The following is a 12875-nucleotide window of genomic DNA, read 5'->3' on the forward strand; positions in this document are numbered from 1 at the left end:
CACTTGTCATTATTTTTCAGCCATCTGTAACTATAATGGAAATAGGCTTGTAAGCTGGACAGTAGGACAAAGCTTTGCAGTCATACCATTTATCAAGTTGAATGCAAGGCATTTAAGTCTCTGGTGAAATAACACATTTCATTACAACCTCAATCAGCATAATAGTTGTAGATAAAGTGTGTGTATGGAAAGAGGAGAGGACAGAGTGAAAGAAGAAGGAAAAAGAGAGCGAGCATCCAGAACCCTTCGGGATACTTTCTATAGCAGCACAAAGGAGACATTAGGAAGTGAAAACACCTTTGGGATAGGTAACAGTGGTCATATGAAAACCAGACAAACCCTTTTTTATTAATACTGATTTCAGGTGCCTTGTTTTAATACATTAAAAAAATAAAAGCGTCATTGTCAAAAGAAGGCAGGTTCTGGCTGCCAGCAGAGACACTGCAGAAACCCAGTGGCTGCTGGCTGTGAGTGATGTCCCTGGGCACACGTCTTATGGTGCAACTGGTCATGGACAAACTGTGCCATTGCCTGAACATGTGGCTAAAAACTACTTTCACTTTTCATCCACAGGCTACTTAGTCTGCAAATCCGAGTGTGCAATATTCTGTTTTAAGCTGAGTGACGATCCTATTGGTACCAAAGCTAACCTTTGCATACCACAGTCAGGTTTTCACAGACATCATCTGTCTCGTCTTTAACAGGGAGAGCATGTAAATTTGAGGCGTATGATGTAAATTGAAGAGGCAAATTATGCTGTCTGTTAGGAGCCCTGGTAAAGAGCACAGACTTGAAATGTGTAATAGTACACATGGAGGGGATTTAAAGACCTTTTTCGTAAGTATGCAGAGTACATTGGGTGGTGTGAATGTGTCCCATAGGGGTGCTGAGCATGGGGACTGTGACCTGAGAAATCTAACTAACTACAGGGACATTTAAAGGGAAATCTGATTCGTCTTGGATTTCACATCTGAAGTTCCTCACAGCTAAATCCGTTTCTAGCTCATTGTGGTTACCAGTATCATATGGAGAAGCCTAGGGAGTTTAAAACACTGCATGAATCATCCTGAAGAAGTCCATAAAGAAAGAGATGCCAGCTTTAAGGTTATGTGGGACATAATTTTACAGCATCTGGTACAGAAGAGATTGCTTGCTGTCTCACACTTCTGTAGGATTTTCTTTTACTGTAGGAGTAATCAGCTTCCTGTATTTCTGTGCAACCTTATTTTAGTAATTGGTTACAAATCTCTGAAACATGGTGGAGTGGCTTTCTGGGGTCAATGGCAACAAAAGCCTGGACTTTCCGGTTGGTGTGAAGTGGGAATGGGTTTAATGCATGAGTGTGGGCATCATAAAGCCACCGCCATGGGTTTGTTTCTGCCGTGGAGGAGTGGAAGAGGGCAAGAGCTGTAACCAGAGCACTTTCTGTGGGGCTCAGATACTGGACTGCACGGTTTCCATCCGTGGGCCCCAGCCAGCACCAGGTCTGAATCACTCTTCTCAGTGCCACTGCTTCAGAGGATGCGACTGCTTTGTTAGGCACTTAGAGGCAGGTGAATATAGCCCCCAGGCCAAATGAATATTTTTGTGTTTGGTGCTTTGTCCTTGATCGACACCTATATCATTCCTGAGAGATGAGAGCAAATACCTTTGCCACAGACGTAATGAAGCCTATTTGTCAGTGTCAGGTGGTCTTCAGCAGCATTATATGGAGGCAGTAAACATCTCAGAAGTACAGTTTTCTACCTGAGAAAATGACAGCATTCCCTCCACAAAATGTTCTTTTATAGCTGGGTTGAGACACCACCGTAGAAGAGCGAGGGCTAATGGATGCATGGGTGTTTTATTTAGTCTGTGCTTTTTCAAACATTACATTCCTCTCACTCACTGTTGCTCCATATATTATTTTAATACGAAAGGGCCCCTGTCATTACTCTTTGTTCACATTTTACTTTAAGCAAGTTCAGAGCAGACTTAAAAAGTCAGAACCACCAAAAAAAGTAATTTTTGCTCTGTAGGTTTTAAAACTCCATTAATTACCTGTTGTTTTCTTAAGGTCTGTTAATGCCTTTTGCTACCTCTAAGTTCCAGGGAGATATTTACAGGTTTGTAATCCCTTCTTTAGGTAAACATTGGGAGGAAGCAACATTTTTTAAATAATCCTTCTGGATTTGACTTGAACTATGTAGATTTTTGGCCTACTTTAAAATGAATGCCTCTTTGTCACCTGCCCTACACACTTGCTCTTCAAAAGCCCAGCTTTTCTTTCTCAGGTCCTACGTGCTTCCTAGGTCCTTATCCCAGAGCTCCTCCTCCTCCTCCACATAAATCTGTCGGATGAAAAAAGCTGCAACAGCAGGTTCACGTGCTGTTCCAGAAGTGGGGAATTTAAATAAACAAAGCCAATTTTTAAATTAATTTGCTTTAAGTAAAATACGAGGTTCTATTTGTATTGGGTGACGCTTTTATTTTTTAAGAAATACTTTCTTTTAGTGTTTAAAGTTTACTGCCAGTTTCAATAAACAGTAGAGCTTTCCTATGTAGAAACCATACATTTCATGGAAGTTTTCACTTCTGGCTTTTCTGCTTTTTCTTTATGAAGTTTCTATTTAGAAGATATGCAGATTATTTCACAAATGGGGCTGTTGAAGCCTCAGCTGAAGCCTCAGCCTATTCCCATTGATGTGGCGGGATTCACATTTCAGGACAGAAGTATATTTAAAAGCAGAAGTCTGACGGTGCAGTATGTACCAGGGTACACAGACGGGCTCACCAATGCCACCACAGCCTAGTAAAGAGATGTAGAAATGGGAAGCGCTGGGAATAGTGAGATAGTTATCTAAGTCCAGCTACTTTCAGGAAGGTGTCCATACCACAAGGAGCTTGTACATCCAGTTCTATTCCAATAGCTGCTCTGTGGAAAGTTAAATGATTTCATTTCTGGCGCATTTTGTGAGCTCTGAATTCACCTTACACACGGGGAGTCATTCCTCTGCATTGTAGGTCTGATGCTGTGCCGATATGGAAGAGTGCCCTTGTGGTTATTCCAAGGAACTTTGATGGGAAAGCAAGTCTAATTGCATCTGTGATTACTTTCAGTCTCTAGGTTATGAAAAATATTTCCAGCAGTGCCCCTTGACTTTGTAAATACGGGGTGCATATGTGTTTTGTCTGTGTGTGGCACAAGGGAATAATGATAATTTCATTATGCAGAATAGAGTTTTCTCTAAGCAAACCATTTAGTACTTAATATTCTACCTCCAAAGAACTGCAGTTCATCTAAGGTCTCCGGCACAATTGTGGTCTACCATGTGTAGCCCTGCAGTGGCATGAAGGTGAAAAAGACCTCTTTACTGTTCCCTCCAAAACACTTTCCCAGATGTTGCACCCAGAGGTGGAGGAGTAAATACACAGTACAGGGTTTCCAAGGATGTTAACTTGCAGCCCGCTCAGTCCCCAGCAGAGGGAACAGGATAGTAACTTGCTACTGAAATGCCCGTTACTGATGATACCACTTTTGGTAAGTGTGTCTGGAGTCACTTGTGCCCACCCTGTCCTTTTCAGTGCAGCCTTCAATTGGAAACACAGCTGTTGAGAGTGGAGCATGCTCAGAACTGCAAGTAAGCTTCACAAAAGCGTTTGTTTTAATGTTTTGTTGAGGTTTTCTTTTTCTGCTTTCTTTTCTACATGGCTGAAAGGAAACGAGGTAGAACCTGAAAGCTAGTGTTTTCAATCTTCTCTTTTTGCAAATAAGTAAGTAGAAAACTGGGAAAATGCTACAGAGCCTTCTTAGTTTGTGGGAAAGTGAAAACATGACACCTTTAGGTAGGTGTAGGATGAGGGGTTATTTTCTGGACTTCAGTGTTTTTTGTTCACATAGGAAATGAAATGTAGTGGGATCTTGGTCACATTATCTGTCTGCTTGAGAATGACTTCTAGCACATTGCAAGCAACAATCGGTTGTATAAAACTGAGTGAGACAGAGCACATCCCTTGGAGCCTTTTTGTTGTTTCTCTTAGGTTTTATTTATTTAATTATGTGGGAGCTAGTTTGTTGTTTTGGTTTTTTACAGGTAGTGGAAGGTTTAACTTTAATGCTGGGAAACATCAGTACTGCTCTTGGTGAGCATGGTGGAGCAATCCCTGGAGCATCCAGGAGTGGTGGTAGCAAAATCCTAGGCAGACGGAGTACGAAGTATCACTTGTTTGGTGTCTCCCTTCAGTTCACAGTGATGGAAGTGTGTTTTATTTGGGGGGGCCAGACTGAAACCCAGGCCTGCAGCACCCCAGTGAAAGAGATAAAATAGTGTGCAGGTCTGCTAGCACCCTCTGTGCAGTTGCTTGCGGATGGAAGTATGGATATGTTGCATCACCTATCCCAGCTACCTTTGTGAGTGCAGGCTGCCGTAAAAGGCAAAATCTCAGCCTTCCTCACATCACTGGAAATTTAATAGACCCATGTGTTTGCTGTGGCTGGAGAGAAGAAGAAAACTTCATGCCGTTTTTCCACTACATATATATGTACAAAAAATATATATGTTAAGTGTATATATATGCACTTAATGTGTATCTAAATATTTATAGGGGTACTTCATCACGCAGGAAAAACTTATCAGGAAGGGTAATAAAACGCTGTTTGTCATCTACTGGTGGGATGAGGTCTGGCTCCTGGACTCAGGTGCACAGGAAGGGGCCTTTGACATTTCCAAAAAAATTACTTTTCTGGTTTTATAGGAATTAAGAATTTCACATCAGCAATGCTCTTGGAAATGCATGTAACTAATCCTTGTCTTAGAATCACAGAATGGTTTAGGCTGGAAGGGACCTTAAAGATTGTTCTAACTCCCCTGCCATGGGCAGGGATACCTTCCACTAGACCAGGTTTCTGAAAGCCCCATCCATCCTGGCCTTGAACACACTTGGGGTTGGAGCATCCCCAGCTTCTCTGGACAACCCATTCCAGTGTCTCACCACCCTCATAGTAGAGAATCCTGTTGTAATACCGAATCTTAGTCTCCCCTCTTTCATCTTAAAGGCATTCCTGCTTGTCTCATCGCTACATGCCCTTGTAAAAAGGTTCTCTCCAGTTCTCTCCAGATTCCTTGTAGGCATCCTTTAGGTATTGTCTTAGAGCATTAATTCATTTCTGTCTCACATAGTACTAGGTGTGTCCCATTGTGGGGCAGAGTATCCGTGCAGAAGCCCAGTAACTAGAGAACATGGAAGAGAAGTTTCTTGCATTCCCCCGTTTCTTTCTTGTGTGTGTGGTGACAGAACAGGGCTGTCACCACACATGGGATGCACTGGGTTTGCCTTATTAAATGATGGGGAATTTAATTTTCTGAGTCTGGTCACAAAGGCTTTTTTGCTGGTGTTTGTATTAAAATAGTGGCAAACTGAGGCAGTTGTATACCTAGAGGGGCATGTGGAAGAATATCAGAAGGAAAGAGATAAGTTTGCTGAACTTGTACTGGTCTTGTAGAGTGAGGGAGAAAAAGGGCCAGGATGGCAAACAGGACCCAAGCTCAGCACTGCAGTGAAATGAAAAGATAATCCGTTTGGTGTGATTTAGGAAAAGGATTCACACCTGAATTATTCAGAAGTTGAACTTGTAAATAATCAGTTCAAGAGGTGCCAACAGAGTAATCAAGCTCTGTCTCTTGTTTTAGAGTGGTGGGTGTCACTGTATTTTTGAACTGAAGAAATTGTTTTGTTCCCAGTTTTCACATGAAGAAACGATGTCCCTGTGCTTTGCCTAACTCAGACTAAGAACAAGGAAAAAACCTGTATTTCAAGACACGTCACAGGCAGCACAGTATGTTCCTGTTCTGCTTGTAGAAATTGTTTTGCCAGACTTGCTCAACTGATACAAAACTTTAATCTCTTCCCAGAAAGATACTTCATTTGCATATTTTGACTGCTGAAACACAAAAATCAAATCCATTATGTTCACCAAAGAGGTACAGTGAATCAGTAACTTGGAAACAGAGAGCTCAAATGACAAATAATTAAGTGGATTTTTGTATCAAAATTATTGAAAATTTTTCAGACTTTTAAAGGGGTGGAACTGAGATCTAGCAGTTTCATTGCAGAAAGTGAGGTGTTCCTAATATGTAAGTCATAGCATTGCTGTTTTACTTTTTCTGCAGTTTTGGGAAGGTTGCTGATGCTCGTTGTGTTTTTTTTCCTACCTGCAGAGTGGACACAATATTTCTTACACGGTGCTATTATGAAGACAGACTTTTATGAAGGATTACATTTAAGCTGTGCAAGTTTGACTCAAACCCATTGCATTTTGTGAATGGAGTGAGGGACAGCATCTCCTCTGTGCTCCCACCCTCCCAATAGAAACACTATACCAACTTATAAACCAAGTTTCATTTCCAAGCGCTTTTCTAACTTTGTCCTTCTCAAAGCAGAATTTCAGCATGTGGCTCTTCTATGGGGTGATGAGAGTTTAAATCTGATTGGGTGGCTAAACCTGTACCTCTGAACAGTTCTTTGTGTTTGTTTTCTAATTGACTCTTATTTGGAATAAAAATGTTACCAGTGTTTCAAAAGGCTGAGTACTATTGCAGGAAGGGGCTACAGAGAAGTAATGTAGTAACAATTCCATGTTGTAGAAAAATTGGATAGATGGGGATGTCTGAAGAGGACACAAATAAAAAGGGACATGGCACTCAGTTGTAATAGCAGGGAGAGGGGTGAGTTTATACCAGAGAAAGAAATCGGTTTACAACTTGATCACTGGGGTGTTTTCTGTCCTGGTAGTAGATGGCATTACTTCATTGTTGCTTAATGACATGGTTGCCAAGAGCCTGTTAAACCGATGAATAAATGAAGCTTAAATAATGCACAAATGAAAAGAGCTGCAAGTGCACAGGGAGTACATACAGCATCTGCACTTCCAGTAAATAAATTTCCTTGCCTAGGGAGCACAAACCAGGTTCTGTTTCCTGAAGCTCCAGAGCAGTTTCCCTTCTGCCAGAATAACCCATAACTATTTACATGGGGTTTTTTGCGGTGCATGTCTTTGAAGCATCTGGTGTCAAATACCATGATACCAGCTAGTTGATGGGCAGAGAATAACTGCCAAGGAACCTACCACATGGGAAATTCTGCCCACGGGTAAAGCAGACCCCTTCATCTGTTGATGGAGATGGTCTCCTGCCATCTGTTACATGGTGTGGTCTACTGCTGGTACCTACATAAGGCTTGGTTTCAGGGAATATGTGGATGTTATCAGGGTGATTGATCTTCAAGATGTTAGAGTACATCAATAAGGGGAAGACGGGCTGTAGGGAGGGTGAAAAATTTTGGAAGGATTGACTGAACAGTGGTCATTCTTCAGCATTATTAATTCATATTTGCTTGAGTTTGGAGAGATTTAATGAGTAACAGTTGTAACTATGTTCTTAAGTGAGAGAAGCCATGATAGGGTAAGAAAAATAATGATAAAAGGAATTATACTGATTTGTATGTAGCATCTGGACTACAAAAGGCAAGGTTTTGGAAGGCTCTGTTAATAGAAGATTTAAAAAATCACTAGTTTTATTTGGGGTGTTGAGTAATACCTTTAAAACTTCATAAATAACTTCCTCAAACAATAGAAAATACTCATTTTCTGCAGGGAACTGTTTGCAAGAAATTTTTCATGCTCCAGGGTCCCACTTGATCCATGTAAATGCCTATCATGGCATACTTTTCACTGTCCATGCATTGCAAGGCAAAGCTGCAGAATAGCATCAGAATACAATTTCTCTGTGTTTTGGGATCTTTTTGTCAGGTTTCAGGACAAACAATAGGGCTCTTAAAGACAGGTGCAAAAGCAGAGGAGGGTAAACTCCTGTGAAAATGCTCACAGCTTCAGACATTTATTTTTAAATGGGTAGCTTCAAGACTAAAACTGTACAGATTCGGAAGATTGAACTAATGGGGGCTTTATCTTCCTGCAGTTTTCTTTTTCTCCTCTTGTGAATTGCTGCAGGTTCTGAAGTCTTTTTCTACAGATCTCTTTCAAAAACTGTCTGCTGTTTTGTCTTCTTCATTCCCATGTTTCCTGTACCCTGGGCAAGACTCGCACCACCTGCTTTTGCTCCCTAATGCTGAATGAGAATTCAAGTGTCTGATTGTGTGACAGTAACTCTGCACCCGTGCTCCGATGGCTGCCAAGCCATCGAAGCAGCCGAAATGTGCCCACACTTTGAACCCAAGAGTTTCTTAGACACTTGAGCTTCGAGTGCTCGCACAGAGGCAGAAGTGTCTGAAGTGTCAAAATAGTTGAGTATTTGAGTTCAACTCCACTGCAATCCAGCCTTGAAATCGAAATATATAGAGATATATAAGCACTGATACTAGTTTCTTCCAGTTAACAAACTAGTTTTTCCACCTCCTCAGTACTTTCTGGAGTGCCCTGCTAAGGTCCAGCTTCTCTCTGTTGATTGTGCTGAGAATTTCAGCTCACGTGCATCAGCCAAATCTGGTGTGTGATACCTGACATCAGCTTCCCGTCCTCTAAGCAATTCCGCTCCTGATGGTCCTTTCTCCATCCTTTCAACTCCTGGATCTTCTGGTCTTTATAAACTAAGTGGTCAGTCTTCATGACCTAACAAAAGGTTAAGAGTTAGTTTAATGTTGCCTATGAAGAACATTTTCTTCCTAGCACCTGTCCATCCACAGGTAACATAGGTGTTTAACAAAGAAGTAATACTATTCTTCCCCTAAAAATTAGGTATGTGTAAAATGTTATATAATCTTAATGAAAAATCCTGTCTTTCACAGTTTTCTTTACAGTGGCTTTTTTCAGATATGTATGAGTGAATGTCTCCAGAGTAATGCTGCTTTGCCTGTTGTTTTTTACCTTCTTATGCTATATGCATATTTAATTGAAAATAATGAAAGGTCTTCTTAGGTTGAGCCTGTAAGAGTGATATTCTTTCAGTGGTGTAAATAGCTTGAGAGGAATGTGGTTAGTCCTGTCTCTTTCACATAGCTCTATAGGGGCTGGGTAAGCAGGACTCATTGAGAAGGGAGGCTGGAAGCAATGCCTGGGAACTCCAGTCAAGTGACCCTCACTCATGCTATTCCATCATCTAACTTTTTTTTCTTACCTGAAGTGATACTAGTTTAATGGACAAACCATTTCTGGTATTTCTTTCACCAGCCATCCCTTCCTGCATTCTGTTCTCTGTCTTCTACGAAGCGAAAGAAGATCTGACTTTTTGTGTGCCAAGGGGGCTATTGAAGAGGAAGGATTTTGTGGATGTTTTTAATATCTTTAATAACTTTATCGATGATGTGGATGAGGGGGTCAAGTGCACCCTCAGTAAGTTTGCAGACAGCACCAAGTTGGTGGGGCTGTTGATCTGCTTGAGGTTAGGAAGGCTCTGCAGAGGGATCTGGACAGGTTGGATCAAGGGCTGAGGCGACTGTTTTGAGGTTCAGCAATCCTAAGTGCTGTTTCCTGCACTTGGGCCACAACCCCATTCAATGCTACAGGCTTGGGAAAGAGTGGAAAGCTGCTCTTGAAAAAGGACCTGGGGGTGCTGATTGATGGCTGCTGAACATGATCCAGATTGTGCCCAGGCAGCCAAGAAGGCCAACAGCATCCTGGCCTGTATCAGAAATAGCATAGCCAGCAGGGCCAGGGCAGTGATCGTTCCCCTGTACTCTGTGCTGGTGAGGCTGCACCTTGAATCCTGTGTTCAGTTCCGGGCTCCTTCACTACAAGAGAGACACTGAGGTGCTGGAGCGGGTCCAGAGAAGGTCAGCAAAGCTGGTGAAGGGTCTGGAGAATAGGTCTGATGAGGAATCACTGAGGAAACTCAGGGTGTTTAGTCTGGAGAAGCTCAGGAGGGACCTTATTGAACTCTACAGCTACCTGAAAGGAGGTTGTAGTGAGGTGTAGTCTGTCTCTTCTCTCATGTAAGAGGAGATAAGACAAGAAGAAATGGCCTGAAGTTGCATCAGCGGAGGTTTAGATTGGATATTAGGAAAAAATTCTTCCCCAAAAGGGTTGTCAAGCATTGGAATAGGCTTCCCAGGGAAGTGGTTGAGTTCCCATCCCTGGAGGGATTTAAAAGACTTGTAGGTGTGGTGCTTAGGGTTTAGTGGTGGACTTGACAGTACTGGGTTAACAGTTGATCTTTTCCAACCTAAATGAATCCATGATTCTATGTGGTAGAAGAGACTTAGAATTTCAGATGCTTTTAAATGAGAATCCGGAGGCTAAGAAATATCCCCATGCTTTGCTCTGGGAGTCTCTGTAATCAAAGAAACCAACTGGGGCAGTAGCATGGAGTTTAAACAAAAAGAGTTTTAAAAGTACATTGAGGGTGGACGTTCCACTTGGTTGATGTGATGAGACTGTTAGGATAGACCTGCCAAATTGGATGGAGGTACTGCTATATTTGTACAGTGCCCCACACCAACTGTTTGTGGCAAGGAGATGTATGTAAGGCAGTTTGGTGGCAAATCTGAGCACATTTTATAGTGCTGTGTCATTGGCAAGAGCATGCAACCTGCCATCTGCCAAGTATCTTGTCCCTGTCCAGCTCACAGCAGCTGCCGGATTCCAGGCACCCAGCGCTGTGGCCACCCAATGTACACTACTTGGTGCTTTGTGCTTGGACAAGTACTATAAAATTATCTGGTCTAAATTGCTGCTGGTACAGCTATGGGCTGTGGTCACCTTGGAGCCTAGATTGCTGGGTTCAACTTGCAGCAACTGTTTCCCACCCCCGTCTGACATCAAAACTGCAGCACAGCCCAGATGGGACAGAAGGTACCAACCCAGAAAGCTCAAATGTTGCTGACAAACCTGCTGACATGCCTGTACAGCATCCGATTTCCTTACAGAGGCACCCGTGGCCATTTTAGCTGGACTTTTCAGGGCTGTTTGAACTTCGTGATGATACTCTTACTTGGGAATTTTCTTTTGAAACTGAGGGCTCTCAGCAAAATGTTTACTGATTTTTGAAGAGACACACGGAGAGAGGTGCTGCCTACAACAAAGCAAGTGTTGCATCACTGGTTCATGTAATTGAAGTAGTTTCTTGCAAGCTGCTCGTGATTCATGAGAGATAATAAATAACTGAGAAATGATTGTGCCTGATGAAGGAAACAGTTGTTGCAGAGATGCTGTTTTGTTGTCCTGGTTGTGATTAGCTGGTTTTGGAAGGGGAGGTAAAAAGTCATTTTTAACACACCAGAAGAGGATACATACGGACCTCACACAGTTTCCTCATTTTTGATGCATGCTCGACTGTGGGATCAAGGTAACTGCCAAGAGCATTTAGCATGCAGACATTGAAGGATGGTGATAGAAATCACAAATAAGTAAAGCCTACAAACATGGCCAAAATGGGGGGTTTATAGCAGTTTGCTTTGTGAAAGCACCAAATACAGTTTTTCTGTATTAATCTTCTCCTCTGACATGATACGACACAGAATGTGGGCCATCAAGGTTACCTTTAAATAAAAAGCAGAGGGTGGAATTTTCCAAAAATCTACACTTAACCCGTCTGATCACATTGAAGTAATTTATGAACAGTGTTGTGCAAGTCTCATGGCTGACTGCATTTGAAAATTGTGCACTGTTCCTGGGAACATCTTGCATGCAAAATTAATTTTACTGAAAATCAGTGCAATAAATAGAGGACATTTTACAGATTGAATTTTTATGTTTAACTGGGAAATTGTAGTTAATTTTTACTAGCTTACTAAGAAATGTGCTGCAGTGTTGTTTGCACATACAATCAGAAACCTTCATAAACTTCATACAAATAATTGGAAGTCTGTGTCAGCGTGTGTTAAGTTGCTGAAATACTGGGTAATCTGGACATTTTGGGAGAAAGTGTAGCCTGACAAGGTGGAGGTAGCAAACTTGTATGGTAATGATGAGAATAATTATACATCCCTTTGTCCTGATGTTAATCCCCACATCACCCCTGCAAGGTAGGATCTATATTGTTGCCTTAATCCTGTTGATTTTCTTAGTCATGTGAATGCCACAGGAATGATAAATGTCCAGGCCCTTTCCTTATATTCAGCAGATTTGGTACCTCGTAATTGTGTAATTTGGCCTGAAGCAACCCCTAGGCAGTGGGTGTTCATGGGAAGCGTGCAGAGGGGGGGTTGCGGGGATTAAGAGCAACAAGGGGAAGTCACCACCTGTTTTCCCCCCCTCCCCTCTTTCTTTTGTCTCTTCCCAGGAGAAAAACCCTACAAATGTACCTGGGAAGGCTGCACCTGGAAGTTTGCTCGCTCCGACGAACTGACAAGGCATTACCGCAAGCACACAGGAGTGAAGCCATTCAAGTGTGCAGACTGTGACCGCAGCTTTTCCCGCTCAGATCACTTGGCGCTCCACCGCCGTAGGCACATGCTGGTTTGAGAAACGCTACGTGTTCCAGCCGAGTTTAAGAGCTGGGTCTCTTAACTACCCGGAGTGAATTCAGCAGGGCTGAGTCTCTCTCTACAGTGTTAACAGGCAGGGCTTCCCCTGATGTATGTAACGTAACATAGTAACAGAAATTATTAAAAAAAGGCAGGAAAAGAAGTGCCACTCTTCTCCACACCATCTGAAGTTAACCCAGCCTGCCCCTCAGCATGGCTACCCCCTGAAAGTGTCATCACAATCACCTGGGAAATAGCAGCCGAAATGCTACAGGAATGGGCATTATTTTACATGCTGCATCCTTTGACAAAAAGGTGTTTATAGCTTGTATGGTTTCTCAGCTGTCAGACATTCTGTTCCTGAAAAATCACTGCTGATTGGAGGATTAGACACCACAAATTGATGATGATGTTGAAGATGAAAGCAAGACCGCTAGACCTTTATTATCCCATCTTTTCCCCTTATTTTGAATACCATC

The 12875-nt window shown here is 42.3% G+C and overlaps 1 protein-coding gene across 1 annotated transcript in view; it reads left to right on the plus strand.

The window, feature by feature from the left end:
* The window catches only part of KLF12 (KLF transcription factor 12), a gene marked incomplete at both ends in the record, with an annotated part of 247794 nt that extends 235400 nt beyond the window's left edge, over nucleotides 1–12394 (plus strand). The window contains 1 exon segment of the mRNA XM_080612449.1: nucleotides 12213–12394. Within this exon segment, the coding sequence (XP_080468575.1) occupies nucleotides 12213–12394 (182 nt within the window).
* Between the last annotated feature and the right edge of the window lie 481 nt (nucleotides 12395–12875).

The sequence above is a fragment of the Psittacula echo genome, assembly GCF_963264785.1.
Source record: "Psittacula echo genome assembly, chromosome: 3".
NCBI classification, from domain to species: Eukaryota; Metazoa; Chordata; class Aves; order Psittaciformes; family Psittacidae; genus Psittacula; species Psittacula echo.